General features: G+C 43.0%; 1 protein-coding gene across 1 annotated transcript in view; it reads left to right on the top strand.

The window, feature by feature from the left end:
* Positions 1-8,752, top strand: part of GUCY2F (guanylate cyclase 2F, retinal) — a 78,672-nt gene extending 69,920 nt beyond the window's left edge. The window contains exons 16-19 of the mRNA XM_036839306.1: positions 4-102; positions 3,140-3,234; positions 8,487-8,575; positions 8,665-8,752. Coding sequence (XP_036695201.1) covers positions 4-102; positions 3,140-3,234; positions 8,487-8,575; positions 8,665-8,752 — 371 coding nt within the window. The remainder of the gene's footprint in view (positions 1-3; positions 103-3,139; positions 3,235-8,486; positions 8,576-8,664) is intronic.
* Positions 8,753-17,887: the final 9,135 nt, after the last annotated feature.

Here is a 17,887-nt window from a genome sequence, read left to right as displayed (position 1 = left end):
TAGGGCCGGTTGCTGCTGGAGTGGTGGGCCTCACCATGCCCAGATACTGCTTATTTGGAGACACTGTGAACACAGCTTCTCGGATGGAATCAACAGGGTTACGTGAGTACTTCTAGAGGGATGGATGGGATGGTAACCTCCTGTTACTGACAAAGTGATTCTTCCTCAAGAGAGGGGAAAGAGGAACTTCCCTGGTGGTCCAGTGATTAAGACTCCGCGCTCCCAATGCAGGGGGCCCGGATTCGATCCCTGGTCAGGGAACTAGATCCCACATGCCGCAACTAAAGATCCCACGTGCCGCAACTAAAAACCGCCCAAGCCACAACTAAGACCCGGCACAGCCAAATAAAATAAATAAATAAATAAATATTTTCTTAAAAAAGAGAGGGGAAAGAGAGCAGAGAGATGTTTTGATGTTTCAAAGAAAAATCAAAGATAACTTGAGAAGATGAAGATTTAACACACATTATTTTGGTCTCTAATGGCAAACCAGCAGGGGGTGATGTTGGATTGAACATGATGTTGTTCTAGACGTGAAGCTGTAGCTAGGTGACGCTGAAACAGCCAGACAATTTGATCAAAACAACTCAAAAAAATCCTTTGGGTAAAGGAACAAATTGGCCAACCCGGTGGGTTTGGGAGCGTCATATTGAAAAAGGAAATAGGTAAGGGACTGACATTTTTCAGTTTTTCAGCTAGTTTGTGGAGACACACCCAGACCCAGCTGTCTCCCAGCCAGCTGCTGTTTGCTGCTCTAGTCCTCTTTTTGAACTCATTACGACCCCAGGAGTTCTGGCTTCATCAAATAGCGCCCTCAAGTTTAGCTAGCAATAATCCTTCCATCTAAGGAGCTTGGAATTCTGAAATAATTAATTTCAACTTGCCTGTATATAAAACTCTTAGCTTCTACCAAAACAGGCATGGTATCAAAGATACCATTTCTCCCTACTTCTTTGAGAAGAAAACTGTACAAACCATTATGTCATTTGTGCACTGCTGGCAACTCTTCCTTGGTTATTTCCTGCTACTATTAAGGCAATGTCAGAATCAAAATGTGCTTTACCTATATTATGGTTGAGCAAAGCGATTCGTTCAAGCTAGTATAAAAAAAGCATCAAGAACCACAATAGATTCTATATATAGTTTTCATGGATTTTACACTTAAAAAAAACCACTTAAGCCCTTAGCAGCCCTGGCTCTGGCAGCTACTAAGCAAGACAAGCTCTTCCCAAACTTCAGCAATATACGTAAACAAGTCCCTGATGATGGTGGCCTATATCACAGTAGGTGGTGCCCTGTCTGACCCCCCTCCTCATCACTCATGTGTGGAAACAGCCTTGCACAATGGCTCCAGTCTTAGTCAATCTAGCCTGTACAGCCATGATTAAGGAGGCAGCATGGAACTTCTTAGAAGCTGTTGTCAGAATAAATTTTCTGACATCTGGGAAAGTCTTCGAACTCCACAGATATGGCAGAGGCCATGGAAGGAGTCATCCAGGAACTGCTGCACGCATATAACTTTGCTCTGGAAGTGCAACCCAAGATGAAGTGAAATTGATCATGGAAACGCAATGCAGATTTGGCACCGTACTCTGGACTGCTGTAAGCTTGTAGAACACTGAAATCATATTCTGGTCTTCACCAGGGAAACCCACTCCACACATGTCACGTTGGAAATACAGAGTTGAGAGCAGAAAGTGAATTTTCAGATTCGGGCAGCACCTTGTCCAGTGATCAGCTAGGAAGGAGAAAATGGAGTGAATCATGCACAGCAGTGTGTGACTGAAACACGACATTAAGCGCCACTCCTGAGCGAAGATCTGTAAAGAGGTAGACTAACTTCATGTTGGATGTGAGACTAGGACGTGTCATAGGTCTATTTTTTTTTTAAATCAATTTCATCAATACCTCCTCTATGCTCAGTTGAATCTACTGATTCTGGGGCGGAAGTGACTAGTAACCCAGCCCTGGAGTGACCTTCCTTGCCACACAACTGGACGGTGGTTGGAATGAGCCATCTCTCCGTATTGAGCTGTGCGTTCCCCATCAGTAGGATTATTCTACTGAAATGTTCCCTCACAACAAGATGCTAGTGGAATGTCACACATAGGGCTGGCTAGGGACACACTAGGTGAATTTTAAGGATGGGACAAGCTTTTTGGAGCAGAGGTTTTGGGTGACCATGAGGTAGTGAGGAAGATACAAACAATACTGAGCTGTCAAGAGAAGGAAAGTCATTGTAGAACACAGCAGAAATTTCTTGCAGTTCTTTTCAGCCATGACTTGCTACTCAGATTCTAAAAGAGTTACTTTCTCAAGTGTGTGTGAGACTGTCTTGGACTTTTATTGAACACAACTTGAACAAGGTCTTACTTCATAGGGTGACAGTTTTCAGGACAGCTAAGGATCCTACCTCAGTTAAATGATTGTTCTTCACCAAAGAATTACACTTAATTTCTAAAAAGAAGTTTTAGTCATAGTTCCTCATATAAAGCTCTCATCCCAAGTTGGGATTATTAGTTGGAAAATAATCCATTCATGTGTGTACACAGCTAGAGGCACCCACCCAAAGGACAGCTATAGATGTAGTCACCACAGAGTGTTGGCAGAGGTCTTGGGACATTTCTCACTGATGTTTTAAGTTCAGCAATACTGAAAGACAGTTGGATGAATGTATATGGAAGAGACACCCTTTTGCCTCTTAAGTAGGATGTGCAAACCTTGGGGGTTGAGTCCCGGCAGCAGCCTGTGAGAGTGGCTGCTGAAGCTTAACTTCCCTCAGAGGAGGTCACGCTTCAGCTGAGAGCAAAGTAGTGGTTGCTTTTTTCTTCATCTCAAACCTCAAGTTGAATGAACACCTTTCTATTGCATGGTCTTTCATCTGAGATAGTGTCTAGGAGGCTGATAGGTGCTACAGCTAATGTTTTATTTGGTGTTTGGCCTGGTGAGGAAGGCCATCCATCTCCCTCCCCTCCTCCTGTGAAACTCTAACTAAAGCTCTCTCTCTCTCTCTCTCTCCCTCTCAGGGACTTTGTTTAGGGTCTAGTTCATTTAGAAGTGGGGGCATTTATTACATTAATATTTTTCTCACTGATTTTACCTGAAAAGATCCAAAGTCATGCCTCTCTTGCTTTTACAGCTTATCGCATTCACGTCAGTCACAGCACGGTGATAATTCTTCGAACCCTGAGTGAAGGCTATGAAGTGGAGCTTCGAGGAAGGACAGAGCTCAAGGTATAATGTCCTTTTGTTTTTTGAGTCAAACCACTTGGACACACCTGCTCCTGGAGAGGTCATGGTCTGCTGAAAGAGTTTACCTGGGTGTCTGACTATAATTTGGGCAGAATTTCCAGCTCCATTTCTGGTTCCCAAAAGACTGTTCCTTTCTGCCTCACTTTTCATTCCTTTAAAATATGGCTACAGTGAGAAGGATCGTTAAAATCCCTCTGCATTTTTCTGACTAGGAGTTGCATTTTTCTCTCTTAAAAAATTGCCCAGAATTTGGCATTTCAGTGAGCGGCACTATTATTTACATTTTCTAACTTCCATTTCATTTAGTATGTGGCAGTGCTACAGTATTGGGGAGTTTGGGTTTTCTGTCCATCTGCTTGGTGGCTCGCCTTTCTGATTTTTCATCCACAACACTGACCCCCTGTTTACAGAGAGGCTTTATGTCTTTCCCCAAGGACCAGTCAGTTCTGATGAAAGACAAACATTTTATAGTGCCTTTTCTCTGTTAAGACTATCACTTGATCCGGGATTCAGGATTATAGTAATATTCCTTTTTCTTTTTTCACCATTTCCACTGGATTCTTTTCATCTTCCTCTGGGTACCCCAGGGCCCCTGGTTGTCCCAGCTGTAAGAGACTCTAGAGATTGGATAATTTAACTCCATTTTCAGATGAAGAGCCAAGGCCCAAAAAGGTGAAGTAATTTGATCAGGGTCATATAGTCAGTTGATAGCAGAGTCAAGCCATAACCCAGGAAGCCTGACTTCCCATTCAGTAGTCTTTCTATGATACCATTGTCCATGAAAATTATTTCCTCAGTGATTATTCTTGGGCAAAGCAAAATCCGGGCACTGAATGATGCACAATTTGTTTCTGTCATTTGCATGCCTACCCCAAATAGTGGCAATTTACATATAAAAGGATTTCAGAAGTCAAAGATTGGAAGGCCTGGTTCTAGTTGATCAATTAATTCCCTTTATGGCTAGTCCTAGTTTGTCCCTTCCAATAGATCCTTAATATCTTCTAGCAGGGGAGATGGGTCACTTATTAGGGGACAGAGGTTTCTTTCCCACCTCTGCAGAGAACGCAAAGATAGGATGTGGGTGACGATATTACTTAGGCAATGAATCAAATCACCCAAGGCGTTTGTGATCCCTCTATATATTTGGTCATTTCTCAGCAGAAGAGGACAAAGGTGGCTTGGTTTCCTGAAGCACTTGCCTGCCTGTATTACTAGACACAGATTCCCTCATTTAAGAGAGAATTTAAGAGCTGAAGAGGTGCCACTTTTGAAACTGAAAAGGAAAAATATACCCCCATCCCCATGGTTTTTATTACCCCCCAAATACCAGTCAAGAGCAATCACATCTTTGGGTGGTTCACATACAAAAGCAGGACTACTTCAAAAGGGCCCTCTGCAACTTCACAGTTTCCCTTACCCCAGGGAATTTGGGGGAAGAGGCTGGGAGAGGCTTCCCCTAAGGCCATGTCAGGCCTTGGTTATTGGGGTGGCAGGGGCCTCCTGGGGAAGAGAGACTGAGAGGGAGATACTGAGAGAGAAGAACAGAGGGTGCCCCAGGGGAAAGGAAAGGCCAATGAAAAGAAGGATAAGGATAGGAAGTAAGACCCACAGAAAGGAAGGGAGAGGAGGGGAGATCTTTTCTGTCTCTGTACCTCTACCTCCCCGCCAGAGGCAGGTGTTGGCTATTACCTAGTAGGGACTTGGGGACAGAAGATTCCTTGTCCTTTGAGGGCATGCAATATATCCCCAATAAGACCACATCACCAGCACACTTTAGAAATTCTGATTCAACATTTCCATCACCCCCCGCCCCCTCCTCCCCCATCCAAACTGTGCTGCTGGAAAGCAAGAATCGCTCTAGTGCCTGGGTCAGAAGGACTACATTTGATGGCCAGCCAGGTGTGATTTCAAAGCTGATGGCCAAAAACATCCTCTCCTTCCAGCTGGCTGAGGCTTAAAATTCCTCCATCAGAGCCTCTTCTCTTCAGCTCAAGGCTTGGATCCAGTAACAACAACACTCTTCCCCCCTCTACCCCCCATCCCATTTCCTTCACTGGAGTGATGACGCTTTAAGTTGTTTCTTTTAGTGGGATCAAAGATGTGGATTGGATGGGCTGAGAGAGGAGAACACAGAGAAGTTGAGTAATTGGGTGGGAGGGGGGTACAAAGAAAGAGACCAAAATGAGGAAGTTTAGAGGAGGACACATTTGGAGACAAGAAGCTCATACTCTCTGGGAAGCTGTTCCCCTGCCCACTCCAACCTCCTCTTGTACTATACTGGCACAGAATCATCAGTGCTTAACTGGCCATTTCTGCTTTTTTCAATATTTTTCTCCTAATGGCCTGGCGATAAGTCGTCTCATTACCTCTTCTCTTACATGAATGAGTCTTGTTTCAGTTACTGTTTTCCTAACAAGTTTGAAGCTCCTTGCTGAGACTTTGTATATATCTAGGTTTATCACATATATCAGGGCCTTTTAGGTAGGTTGACATTGTGAAAAGATTTTCCCAAATGGTTGTTCTTAGCTGGTTTCTGTTGTCCTTGCCAGAGGTGGACATTTACACACCAGCAACTGAGCTAAGAAGTAATGAGTTGGATTGACAGAGTCATGAAGGTCAGAAGGTCTGGTCTGTAATTCTTGTCCCATCAATGACTCAATGTGTGACATTGGACAAGTAACTTCATCTTCTCTGTGCTTCCATTTCTCAACATGGAGGCCTCTTCTGACCTGTGATTATCAGGAAGATCATTAATCACAAGCTTTAAAATTCCCTGCAGTTGCTTTTTGGCCTCTAGACCTGCCCCTTGACTCCAGTGTGTTGGAAAAGCTTTATGGTGTAGACGGAAGAACACTTAAAATTTGGAGTCTAAGATGTTAACTAGACTTCTTGTTGTGATCATTTCACAATATATACAAATATCGAATCATTATGTTGTACACATGAAACTAATATAATGTTGTATGTCAATTCTACCTCAATAAAATATAGCGAAGTCATAGTAAAAAATAAATAAATAAAATTTGTAGTCTAGTAGGGTTGGGTTCAAGTCCCAGCTATGCCTGCTTATTGACAAGTCATTTTATCACCATAAACCTCAGGGACCCCATTTGCAGAATGAGGTTAATAATAAACCTACTTTCCACAGTTTTTGTGAGGATTAAATAAGACAGGAGGTGCCAAAGTATCTTAAAAGTGTCAGGCCAAAGTAAGGTGCTATTATTTGGGAGGTCTCTGGGACTGCCTAGGGATTGATACTGAGTCAGAGAGTTCGCTTTAGGCTTCAGTTGTTGCATACTTGTTCCCCCCCACCCCACCTTCAGCAGACTTTTGAAAGTAAGGTGGGTAAACAGAGAGCTAGGATTCTAAGAATTCTCCTGGATGGGCTCCAAAACCTCAGAGAACCCCTGGAGCTCCCCAGCATACTCTTTGATTTGGAAGCTTGCCTGAGTCCATAACACTTCCATCCTATTTTGCAACCATTAGTTTTGGCATGCCAGTATGTCCCAGGACTCACCCAAAGATCTAGACAATCCTGGCATCTGCAAATCTCCCTTGGGGATTGGCATGCTGTCCTGATAGCCCCTAGAGCTCAAGAGAAACAGTCAACTATGGCTGGGGGTTGGGGTCAAGTTTTGAGAGTATGTTTTACCAAAATGAGGTCCAACGACACGTTGAGTATTCCAAGTACTCAAGGAATGAGAGTGCCAGTTAATGGAACAGTCTATTTACTGAGCACCTGTTCTGTACGAGACACTGTACTAGGTTCTGTAAGGAAAACAAAGAGCTGAGGAGGCAGAAAGGTTGGGCTTCTGTTTAGGGCCCAAGACATGGCCTGATAATTGTTTTTATTTAATTACACTGTGAGCTCCTTAAGGACAGAGCCATCTCTGTATTCCCAGCCCTGACACAACAGGGGTGGAATAAATGTAAGAATGAGTGATGGGAGCATATTTTCAAGTTGCTCACTTCTTCTGAAAACAGAGTGGCCCCAAACAGTCCAATTATTTGAGGTTTAGGTTTACGGTGGGTTGGTTGCCTGTTCATGGAGGTTGGGCTGTTGTGGTATTCTCTTCCTACTTGCCTCATGGAGGGCTCGTTCAGAGCCTTGAACCAAATATTTGTGAAATGCTTTGTGATTCTCCAATTAAATGTGCTAATTATTATTATGGTTGTTGTCGTGATTGTTAAGGGATGGATATATGTGATGTAAAATAGAGAATAATGGATTTGATATTTAAAGGGGGCAAACCTAATTGGAATTTCTAAGTTAAACTATTTAGAACTGTTCCAAATGAGATCTGCCGAGAGTGAGACCATATTTCAGATTAATGAGTTGGAAACACATCCCATTACTTTTCTCAGTCTTAGTAAACACATTTTTTCCTTACGGATTGGGGAAAATGAGAGGACAGAGAAAAGAGAATTGAAAGGAGGAGAGAGAACCACATTGTTGAGGAGGGTTGATTGGAAAGAGGGGAGGACAGGGCAGAGGCAGAAAATTTGGCTCTTCTGAGGTCATCACTCAGGCTCTGGGGCAATGAGCTTGAGTTTACATTCCCTTCTTCTTCTCAGACCTGTGGTTCTTGACAGTCAACTAATGGGGCTGTAGGTGGAGGCCTCCCTGGGGTGTCTCTCTGTAAGACTCCCTTGGCAGGAAGAAAAGAACATTGCAGAAATGCAGACTTCTCAAAGCCGCCAGGGTGCCCTGGGCTTAAGATCAAAGTTGCATGGCGTGCTTTCCATTTCTATTCCCTTTTTGGGTTTTGTGAGGGCCATTGGATGGTGGAGTGTTGGGGATGGAGGTGGACTCTGAACGTATGTACTCTAGATACAAAAGACAATGGGTTGCCTAATTCCAAAAGATCATGGCAAAAATGACAAATGGAATCTTTGATTGAACGTACAGATGTTTGGTTGCTATGAAGCGAAACATCCACGTATTCCCGAATATGGAGCTGCGTGGCAGCGGGTAGACAAAACATCTGGATGACAGCTTGAAATGCTGTTCGCTCTTCATCTGGCCGCTGTGGCAGCTTATGGAGCTTGTCTGAGCCTTAGGTATATACGGCAAAGAAGCCGTGTAGGAAGGAAGACTCCAGGGAGTGGTGATAAGGGGAAAGCAGAGGCAGTTTCTGAGCCAAACGGAATGTTTGCACCCTATTGACCAGAAGGACTTCTTTAGGAAAACTGGTTATAGCACGTTTAAGATTTTCCGTATTTTCTATAATAAGGGCAAAGGCACAGAAGAGACATTCTGGCTGGTTGGAAAAAAAGGCTTCACGAAGCCCCTTCCCGTGCCTCCACCAGTGGGCAAAGATGGGTAAGTGGAGATCACACTTAGCATCTTCCCATGCCCCTCTCTGCCACACTCTCTTCGTTAACTATTTTTGCGTCTCTCCTGCCCCGCAGGCAAGTGGGCCATGGCCTGCAACCAGTGGAGATCGCAGCCTTCCAAAGAAGAAAAGCAGAAAAGCAGCTGGTGAGAAACAAGCCGTAAGGTAATGGCCAGCAGGAAAACAGAGCCCAGGAACTGGCCAAATATTCAAGGCTGGGGCTCCCTTTGGCATGGGTGCCAGTCTCATCCTACACTCTGTTGGCAGAGTGTGATGGAGTTGGTGAATTTCCAAGCTCCACTGAGTTGTGCAAAAACCTTGTGGGGAGGCCTATTGCAGAGCAAGCTGCATCTGAGGGAGGTCAGCTGCCCCGGCCTTAGAGAGATCTTCGCCTCCTCACTGATAACGTATTTGAATGTTAATGAGGCTGGCCTTGTTATCCAGTTATCAGGCAGGTGCACCCATCTGTCTCATTGTCGAGCACTTGGGCCTCACGGTGAGCCACCTCTGGTCTTTAGAGACTCACCTCTATTTAAGCCGCACAGCAATATTGCAACGACCCCCTTTTCCCAGGATCTATTGGCAAGATCATCTTCGAGGGGATGCTTATGTCATTTCCTCTGCAGGCCCCGCCCAATTGCTTCTGAGGTTGGTATTGCCAACCAAAGTAAGACTGGCAACTCCTTGACTGCCTGGCTTGAATTCAGGACAATTTCCCTCATCCCTCCTCCCCTACTAGAAGGGTATCATTCCGAAGCAGCAACAACAGCCTAATTATCAAGAATTCTCCCCATGTATTTATCTCTGAGGAATCCATTGCTTTATTGGGCTCCTGGCAGTATCTCTTCTCTTCTTTATCTTGCTTTCTTATTCTCTCTTTCATGGAGACACTGACCCTCAGGCCCATTGCTCTCTCCACATATCCTTGGAAATCACACGATTCTAAAGTAAACATTAGGGCATCTCCACACACTCCTGCTCCCTTGTCTTTTTAACATGTTCCAGAATAATCACAATTCCAACAGCAGCTACCAAAGGCATCCACATTCTTCCTATATTTCCACTAGCCTTTGTTGACTTTGTCAGCTCTCGATGACTGCTTTTCTCCTAAGAAAACCCAATGCATCCTCATTTCTGTGACAATCACAGGTACCCTCTATGTGTCATAACATTTATGCTTCAGAAAGCTTCTGTACTGAGCATGTGGCCCCTGCACCACCCTCTGCCACCCTGCCACCTGGGACCTGGCTCTGTTCTTTCCTCCTAACCAATACAAGCAGATAATCAACTGGGACACACATTCATCCAATCTCCAAGACATTCTTTCCTGTGGGGAAGGAAACACCCAAGACACACAGCACACAGTCAGTCTCTGTCTCTGCCTCTGTCTCTCTCTCACAGCAGGGAAGGCTTTGGAAGCTCTTGAAGGGTTTTCCCTCTGGCAGGGTGGCACAGGCACTGGAGGTACCTCACAAGAACCTATCCATTCCTAAGAATGTGTTGGAGTTTGCAGCAGAAAGCACTGCAGCTGACTCGCCGTCACTGGCTGTGTGTTTGGTAGCGCTTTCCCAGCACTGGAGATGGATATAGCTGAGGCCATTTACACTCACTCTTCTGGATCCACTTGATAGAGGAGAAGATTCTGTGGGCTGTGCATCTGTGAAACAGATTGAAGCCAATTGGCCCCAAAGTGGATTTGACCTCTGATCCTGGCCTCATCAGCACTTGTGCTTTAACCAGCGTGTTAATTGACCACAATGGCCTTGGCAGGCTGTACAAATCACAAAAGTCCTCAAAAAGAGCCCCCTTAACAAATATCAGAAGGCTTGACCTAAATCCAAGAGCTCCCAGACATCTCACTTACCTTTCATTAAATGTCCTATGTTGGTGCCACCGACTAACACCACCTATTCCAGAATGTTTCCAACTTTCTATGAATTTTCAGGCTGACTCTTAGTGAGATAGACTCAACTTCTAAAGTACCCACAAGATCTAGGAATGCCTCACGTGCACTGCCGCTACCATGGGAGCCATTGAGGAGACACTTGAAACCTTGAGAGAGCATTGTGGTGTCAGACAGGGAGGAAGGAAAGATGCTGTGAAAGGGGGTATAGCTTTGGCGAAGTGACTGCAGGGCTTGCCTTTCAGGCTGCACCCTGCTGTCTACCTAGTAACTCCTTCCTCCTGTCCTCCAATATCTACCGCTCCCTAAAACTTCCTAGAGGTTGTTACTTTCCCTTAAATTTCACCAACTGGGGTTCATTTGGGGTTGACAAGCCTCCTCTTCCAACCATAGGTATACATTTTGGAGGGTAAGGGGCAATTCATCCCTAATATCATAATGAACGTGAACTGAGCTAGATGCTCAGGAAGACTGGGAAGTTTCATTTTCATCAGGACTAGGAGAAATGAAGAAGTTGGCAGTTTTTTTTGTTTTTTTTTTTTTTTTTTTATTTATTTTTGGCTGTATTGGGTCTTCGCTGCTGCACGCGGGCCCTCTCCAGCTGCAGCGAGCAGGGGCCACTCTTTTCTTTTTTTTCTTTTTCTGAACGAACTTTTTTTTTTTTTTTTTAATTTATTTTTGGTTGTGTTGGGTCTTCGTTTCTGTACTAGGGCTTTCTCTAGTTGCGGCAAGCGGGGGCCACTCTTCATCGCGGTGCGCGGGCCTCTCACCATCGCGGCCTCTCCTGTTGCGGAGCACAGGCTCCAGACGCACAGGCTCAGTAGTTGTGGCTCACGGGCCCAGTTGCTCCGCGGCACGTGGGATCCTCCCGGACCAGGGCCCGAACCCGTGTCCCCTGCATTGGCAGGCGGCCTCTCAACCACTGCGCCACCAGGGAAGCCCAAGTTGGCAGTTTTGAAGAACGAAGGATTATAGTGGAAGGCTTGGGACAAGACACGAGCAATGGATCCCTAGGAGATGTGTGAAGGGTGAAACAAGTATGAGGGTGGAAAAGTCAGTTTAGATTCCTCTACTTTAAAACTTTTGCTTTGGGTTTTCCTTGGACCCAAAGAATGGGAAGAAAGAATGCTTTTCCTTGTGCTCTCAGGACCTAGGACCTCAGCCAGAGCGCTAATATAACTCTGCTTCATGCGGGTTAAATCAGCCTTTGCGTACTGGCCTAGGAACCTGACCACCGCATATGTAACACAGTTTCTCTGCAGCAAGGCATTCCAAACTCCAAGTCATTGACTTATAAATGTTTAGGACACATCTCATTAGTAAGTTGAGAATTACCTATGTATTAATGTGCCTCCTCTTTTTTTGTTAAATCTGTAAAAACCTTGTAAATAGCAACATTATGCAATTGTAAGTATGGAATCCTGACAAATGTAATAATGTTTATTTGTTCAACGACCCAGGAAAGTTTAGCAATTTGCAAACTGCTGGTGGAGTAGCATGATGTTGCAGGGCTTGGAATCATTCATATTGAAATCCTGTGAAAGGCCTAGGATGGAGAAGGTATACTTACTGTTTTCTCTTTCTCCCACCCAGGAACAAAGGGCTCCAAGATTGACATCTTCTCTTGGTGAGGCAATGGAAAAGCTCACTCCTGTTCAACAAATTGTTCTGCCTGGGCAAGAAATTAGCGAATGACTATACCTCTGAGGATGATGACCAATGTCTAGGGTTATTCAAGCCTAATTCCACTGTAAGGGGGCCCCTGGGAAGTCACTTTAATAAGCTTCGCTCACTACACAGCTATCACCAAAAGGCCATTTGAATGTATACTACCATGGATGTGAACCCTAAGGAAGGGCAGAGAACCACCTCCAAGTTTAGTCATTCTAAAAGAGCAGACCCTATTTGGACTAAGATAAGAAGCTCTCTATTTTCACAGAAAAAAAAGTAGGAGGCACTTTGTTTTCTTTTTCATTTCGTTTGAATCTCTAGAAAGTATTTAATGAGCACAATTTATAACTCAGATACTGTGAGATTAGTGCCAGGAAAAAACATCTTCCAGCAAACATACATCTGAATCCCAGTGCACTGTGACCTCAGTTGGCTGGAATGCATAGGGAAGAGGAAGGGGGAGAAGAGTCTGGTTAACTGTGTTGTTTGGATAACTGAGGGCTAAGAAGAAGTTCCTTTGTTTTCTGATTGCTTATTACTAAAAAGCTTTCCCAAACTGTCATGGTCTCTTTTCTTGTCTGAGTAAGGAGAATCTAGGCAACACAGTTGAATTGTCCTTGCTAGGTGAGTATCTCACTGGGCCTCAGGGTCACAATCTGAACATGATGGAAGAGATGTAAGAGATATTGTTAGGGTAAAAGATATAGCGGTCGTAGATTGACTCGAGCAATTCCCTTACAGTTTGGTACTTTCCCTCCCTTCCCCTGTCCACCCTGCCTTTCAAGCCCCTACCCCTGCCCTTAAACTAAATCCCTTTGAACATTTACTTTTACTTTATTCTTTTAGTTTTCCTACTTTCAAGGGGTTATTGGCAGTGGATTGCCACAGTCACATGGACCGAAGCAATAAGGCTTAAGTCACAGGCATGTTTAAAATAGTTAAGCAAGCTTTTCCTCTCTTTTATTATAAAAAATAATCTCTTTATTAAAACAGCTGAACCCAAACATATCAGCCAGTAAAGCAGTTAATTCTTTTAGAACAAGCCTTTTTAAAGAAAGAAATGCCTAAGGTATAATTTGATACCTTTCTCACTAATATTTAATTTTTCCATTATCAGCTCACCCTGAATCTGAGCTTAGAGTCACAAGCTCTTCCCAGCATTTTCCCCTCAATCTTCAGTCAAAGCGCCCTTGGACTACTCTCTTCACAGAAGCTCACTTCTCTCAGCCTCAGGGTGGTCTATTTACTATACTAAAGCTGTTCAAGAGGATGCAGAAAAGGCTCAAGTTGCCTTTCAATCTCCTCGAACTGAGTTTCTAATCCCTTTTTCTAGACATGGCAGTGGAGGAGGAGACATGAAATATCATCTTCTACTGGTGGCCAGGTTCAGTCAAAAGCTGAACTTTTAAGACTTCTAGAAAGAGGCAAAGCCTGAGGGATGTTTCAAAGAAAGGTACCAACTTAAAACATGACTTTACTTCTCCTAGAGGAGGTGGTACTGCCCTCTTATATGAATATGGAAGGATTTTGGGGGGCAAGGTAGGGGGAATGAGGCTGCAGCTGTAGGTGCCACGGATTAGAATTCTCCCAGACATTGTGTAGTGCTTTAACCCCAGGGACTGTCTAGCCCCTGGGCTGGCCCTGTAAAGTGACCACTGACCAGCCAAAGTCTTTTAGTGAGCCGTTAAGATCCACTGAGTGTGACGGCTAGCTCTGTATCGAATCCTACCCCCTAGTTCCCTCTTTGGTATTTCTCTAGTCTAGCATGCCAACCAAGCCTACCTTGTCTGGCCTGCTAGTCCTGTCTTGGTCATGATCACATCTTCCTTTGCTTGATTCTATCATGAACCTCTATCTAAAATCATCCATCCTTTCTTGGATTCTTTTCCATTAAGGCCTTCTGCGTTGACCAAAACTAAGCTTTCTTCAATTTGCCTTAGTGTTTTAATTATTTATGGAGAAGAAAAACACTCTCTACTTTCATGTACCATTTGATTTATTTAGTGGAGTATAGCCTGATTCTTATATTTCTCTACTCATCTGTCACTAATAACACAGGCGCTTGAGTTGGTGGTTAAGAGGGACCAAAATGATTTTTTCAAAATGATGTTTTCCTAAGTAAACTATATTCTTTGTGCAAAACAAAATATTTAGAAAACAATTTAAACAAGGTTTTCAAACAGCTATTTAAATCAGTTTCACCACATCCCTTATATCTGCTTGTTTTCTTGTGATTTGCCTCTACTCAAAATGGATTATTGGAAAAAGAAAGCCAAATGCTGATGAACTTCAAGTTGGGTTCTGCTTACTTGAGGTTTGACTGTACTCTACAAACGTAATGTAACAGAATGGTCATCCCATGGGGGATTATTTAAATCTCTTTAGGTTTTTTTTTTTCTTACTGATCTCAACAGCAATACAAGTTCATTGTAGAAAATTTAGAAAACACAGAAAGGCACAAAGGAAATTGAAATTGCTCAAAATCCCTTTAGATCATTTATTCTATTTTATCCTTCCTGTTTGGGCTCACTTCATAGATTATTGCATGTTATTATAACATCCATCCAGCCAAAGAATACCTGAAGTCAGCCTGATTCTCAAATTAGTCCACTTTACTTTTATTTTATTTTATTGCTGGCAGTGTTACTCATATTTCTGGTGGTGGAGGCTGAATCTGTTTAGATTGTGGGCAGCTTTCAGCGATCCACTTATTCCTTATTTCACTCGATGTAGCTAAGCAGGAGGAGATAGCAGATGGCTATCTACCTCATCTGTAACTTGGTTTACTACACAAAACTACTCTACCAAAAAGTGTTCCAAGGACTCCCATTCTGCCTACCTTGTCTTAGACTTAGTATAAACAACTTTATTACCAAGCTACTCATCTCATCACATTCTTGTCCTTAAGCCAAGTGGAATCAACTTGCAAGGAGTGGGAGGTGGCAAACGGCCAAATGGTAATACTTCGTACACTGGGTGGTCACATCTATGTGACATCAAACAATTGGATGTAACTTGAAAACTCAGTTGAATCAAGTAAGCATTAATTAGACAAAAGACCACAATGGATTGGCCCTTTTATTTTAGCCTCCTCTTCAGCCAAAGCTAGTCGACTTAATCAAGCACATTTCCCACCTGGCTGGTTACTCCTAGCCCATTAAAATAATGGAATCTGTGCAATACGATTCTCTCTTACCCCTTCTCTGGTCCATGCCGTCTTCTCAGCTCAAGATGACTGATAGGTAGACTACAGACATAGACACAAGGTACCTTTTAAAAACCTACAATACACCTGTTATTTGTATGTTGTTTGGGTTTCTCTGGAGTGGTTTGTAAAAACTGTGCTATCTTACCTCCTTTCCAGTTTGGATTTGCTGCAGGACAAGCAATAGTGGATCTCTTTCAAAGAGGCACTGAGAGCAGAGGTGACTATTAATCTATATGCTAACTTTGGCTCACTGCAAATTAGAGTGGCTCCAGATGCCACTAAAGATTTTTCAAAGGTGCCCTAATTCCAAGCAAATGAATGTGTGCACATAGAGTTATAGACCTGGCAGGGCCCTGGAGACCATCAACCGTGTTGAAATGTGGAAAAGTATATTAGGGTCCAGAGAGGAGAAGCCATCTTCCTAAAGTCACCATCTAGTTAGTAAAAGAGGAACTGCTCTTACTAAGTCAAAAAGAGGTCTGAGTTACCAAGGACAACCCTTGACCCTTAGGAACACTCCTTAGAGATCCTGGGGAAAGACCCCTAAGTGTACGTATGGGCATAAGCTTGGCAGGAATACTTTGGTTTGGGGTGTTTTGAGCTAGGTGACTGTATTGACATCACAGTCCAGAGAGAGAGAGAGAGAAAAATGCAGATTCCTTGGTCATTACATCACCTTTATCATGCAGACAGGATCTCATCCAGAGCCATACATGTTCCTAAGTTGATTTGGCCCAAGTGGATGGAAAACAAACCTCGAATTCTGCCCAGCCTTATGGATTCATTTGTGAGTTGAAAGCACATGGTCTTAGTCCTATTTATAGAATTAAAGTCTCAGAAATACCTGAGAAGAGGCCTGACTTCAGAGGACATCTTAGGAACATTTTCACTGTGCCCATCATCCAAATAAGAGCTCCAGTCTATGGGGAGGGAAGTCAGAGGAGAACCAAGCCTGCAAACTTCAAAGCGAGATAAGAACCAATTCTGATTATTATTGTTGACAACACCTTTCTCCTCCAGAGCCATGAAATCTGAGTTGTGGGTACAGTTCTGTACCCAGTGGGAATAGTCTGGCCAGGGAGGGACTTTGCCCCTGCACTCACTGGCTCCAGCTACTTCAGGGTGATTGAGCCCAGCATGGGAAGTAGTCCCAGGTGAATTTCTCATGACCATGCTTTTCTGGAAAGAGAGATCAAAGGAAAAGCAATTGCTCCAAGCAAATGCTTAGAATCCTCTAGGGGACTAGCTGATGGAGGTAGGTTCTTTATAAGTGGCAGTATATTAACTTAATTGGGACATATTTGATGTGACTAAGAAGCAAGACCTGCTTGTTCTTTTGGGTATCCCTTGGTCCAGGAGCAATCTAGGGTCAGATTAAATTCACTGGGATGGTTGTGAGTCTGCAGAACCTGTCTCATAGGTCAGACTTGGGTTGATTTGGTCTCTTGTCCCCAAAGGACAAATATTAACATGAAATATCCTCATTTATGCCTATAAAGTGCAACACTACTTTAATGGTTTGTAGTGACAGTGTTCCAAAAGGGTGTCAAAAGATGGTTATGTTACTCCAGAGAAGTAAATTTTTTCCCTCTCTGTGTATATCTCTATCTATATTTCAGTGTACCTTTCTGGGATTAAAGCTCAGATCTTATAATCTTCTCTATCCTCTTTCTACAGTTTATGCTCTAGCCCAAACCTAGTGCTTGCTCTTTCCCCTGACCTTTTCTGATTCCATGCCTTTATTCATGCTTTTCCCTCTACCTGAAATTCCCTCAGAATACCACCATAGGAGGCCAATCCTTCAAAGTCTAGTCAAATATCACTTTCTCCAAAAAGCCTTCCTTGTTCCCACTAGTGATATGTCCCTATTTCTGAAGTCCTGTAATAATTGTACCTATACTTCTTTAATGGTTATATAATATTAACTTGTTTTCTAGCTATTTGTATATTTGTCTTGTTGTCTCTACTATACTTCATTCTACAGAGAAAAAAAAAAACAAATGTTACAAGCTTCTTTATGGCAGGAACCATGTTCAATTCATCTTTGTACTCTGCACAGTGTCTGACATATATAAAAGGCACTCAATAAATATTTGGTGAATGAATAAATGAATGTTTCTATGCCTCTCTGTATATCTTTCCTCTGTGCATTTTCATCTCTTTCCCTTTTTTATTTAATGTTTTTCCGGTGTTTCCATCCATCTGTCTATCTCTCACCACCCTTCTTTATCTGTATCTCTATATAAATTTATACATATATATATATATAATTTAATTAACCATTATAAAAAATATATTTTGTATTTGTTGTGTTTATTAAGTTGAGGTTAAATATCTTGCTTTTCATTTGAAAAGCAGTAGTGTTTTTATATTCCCCTCATAAAATTTCCAAGAGGTAAATTAAGTCACATTTCTATTATGCCATTGTTGCTTAACCTTTTTTTATCTTGATAGCCACTGTCTTTTGATAGCAAAAATGGTCTCCATTCATGCATTGAAAAGAATCCAATTATTGTT

Source organism: Balaenoptera musculus, chromosome X, assembly GCF_009873245.2.
Source record: "Balaenoptera musculus isolate JJ_BM4_2016_0621 chromosome X, mBalMus1.pri.v3, whole genome shotgun sequence".
Classification (NCBI taxonomy): domain Eukaryota; kingdom Metazoa; phylum Chordata; class Mammalia; order Artiodactyla; family Balaenopteridae; genus Balaenoptera; species Balaenoptera musculus.
The sequence above is the reverse complement of the archived record's forward strand: the minus strand, read 5'-3'. Positions and strand labels throughout refer to the sequence as shown.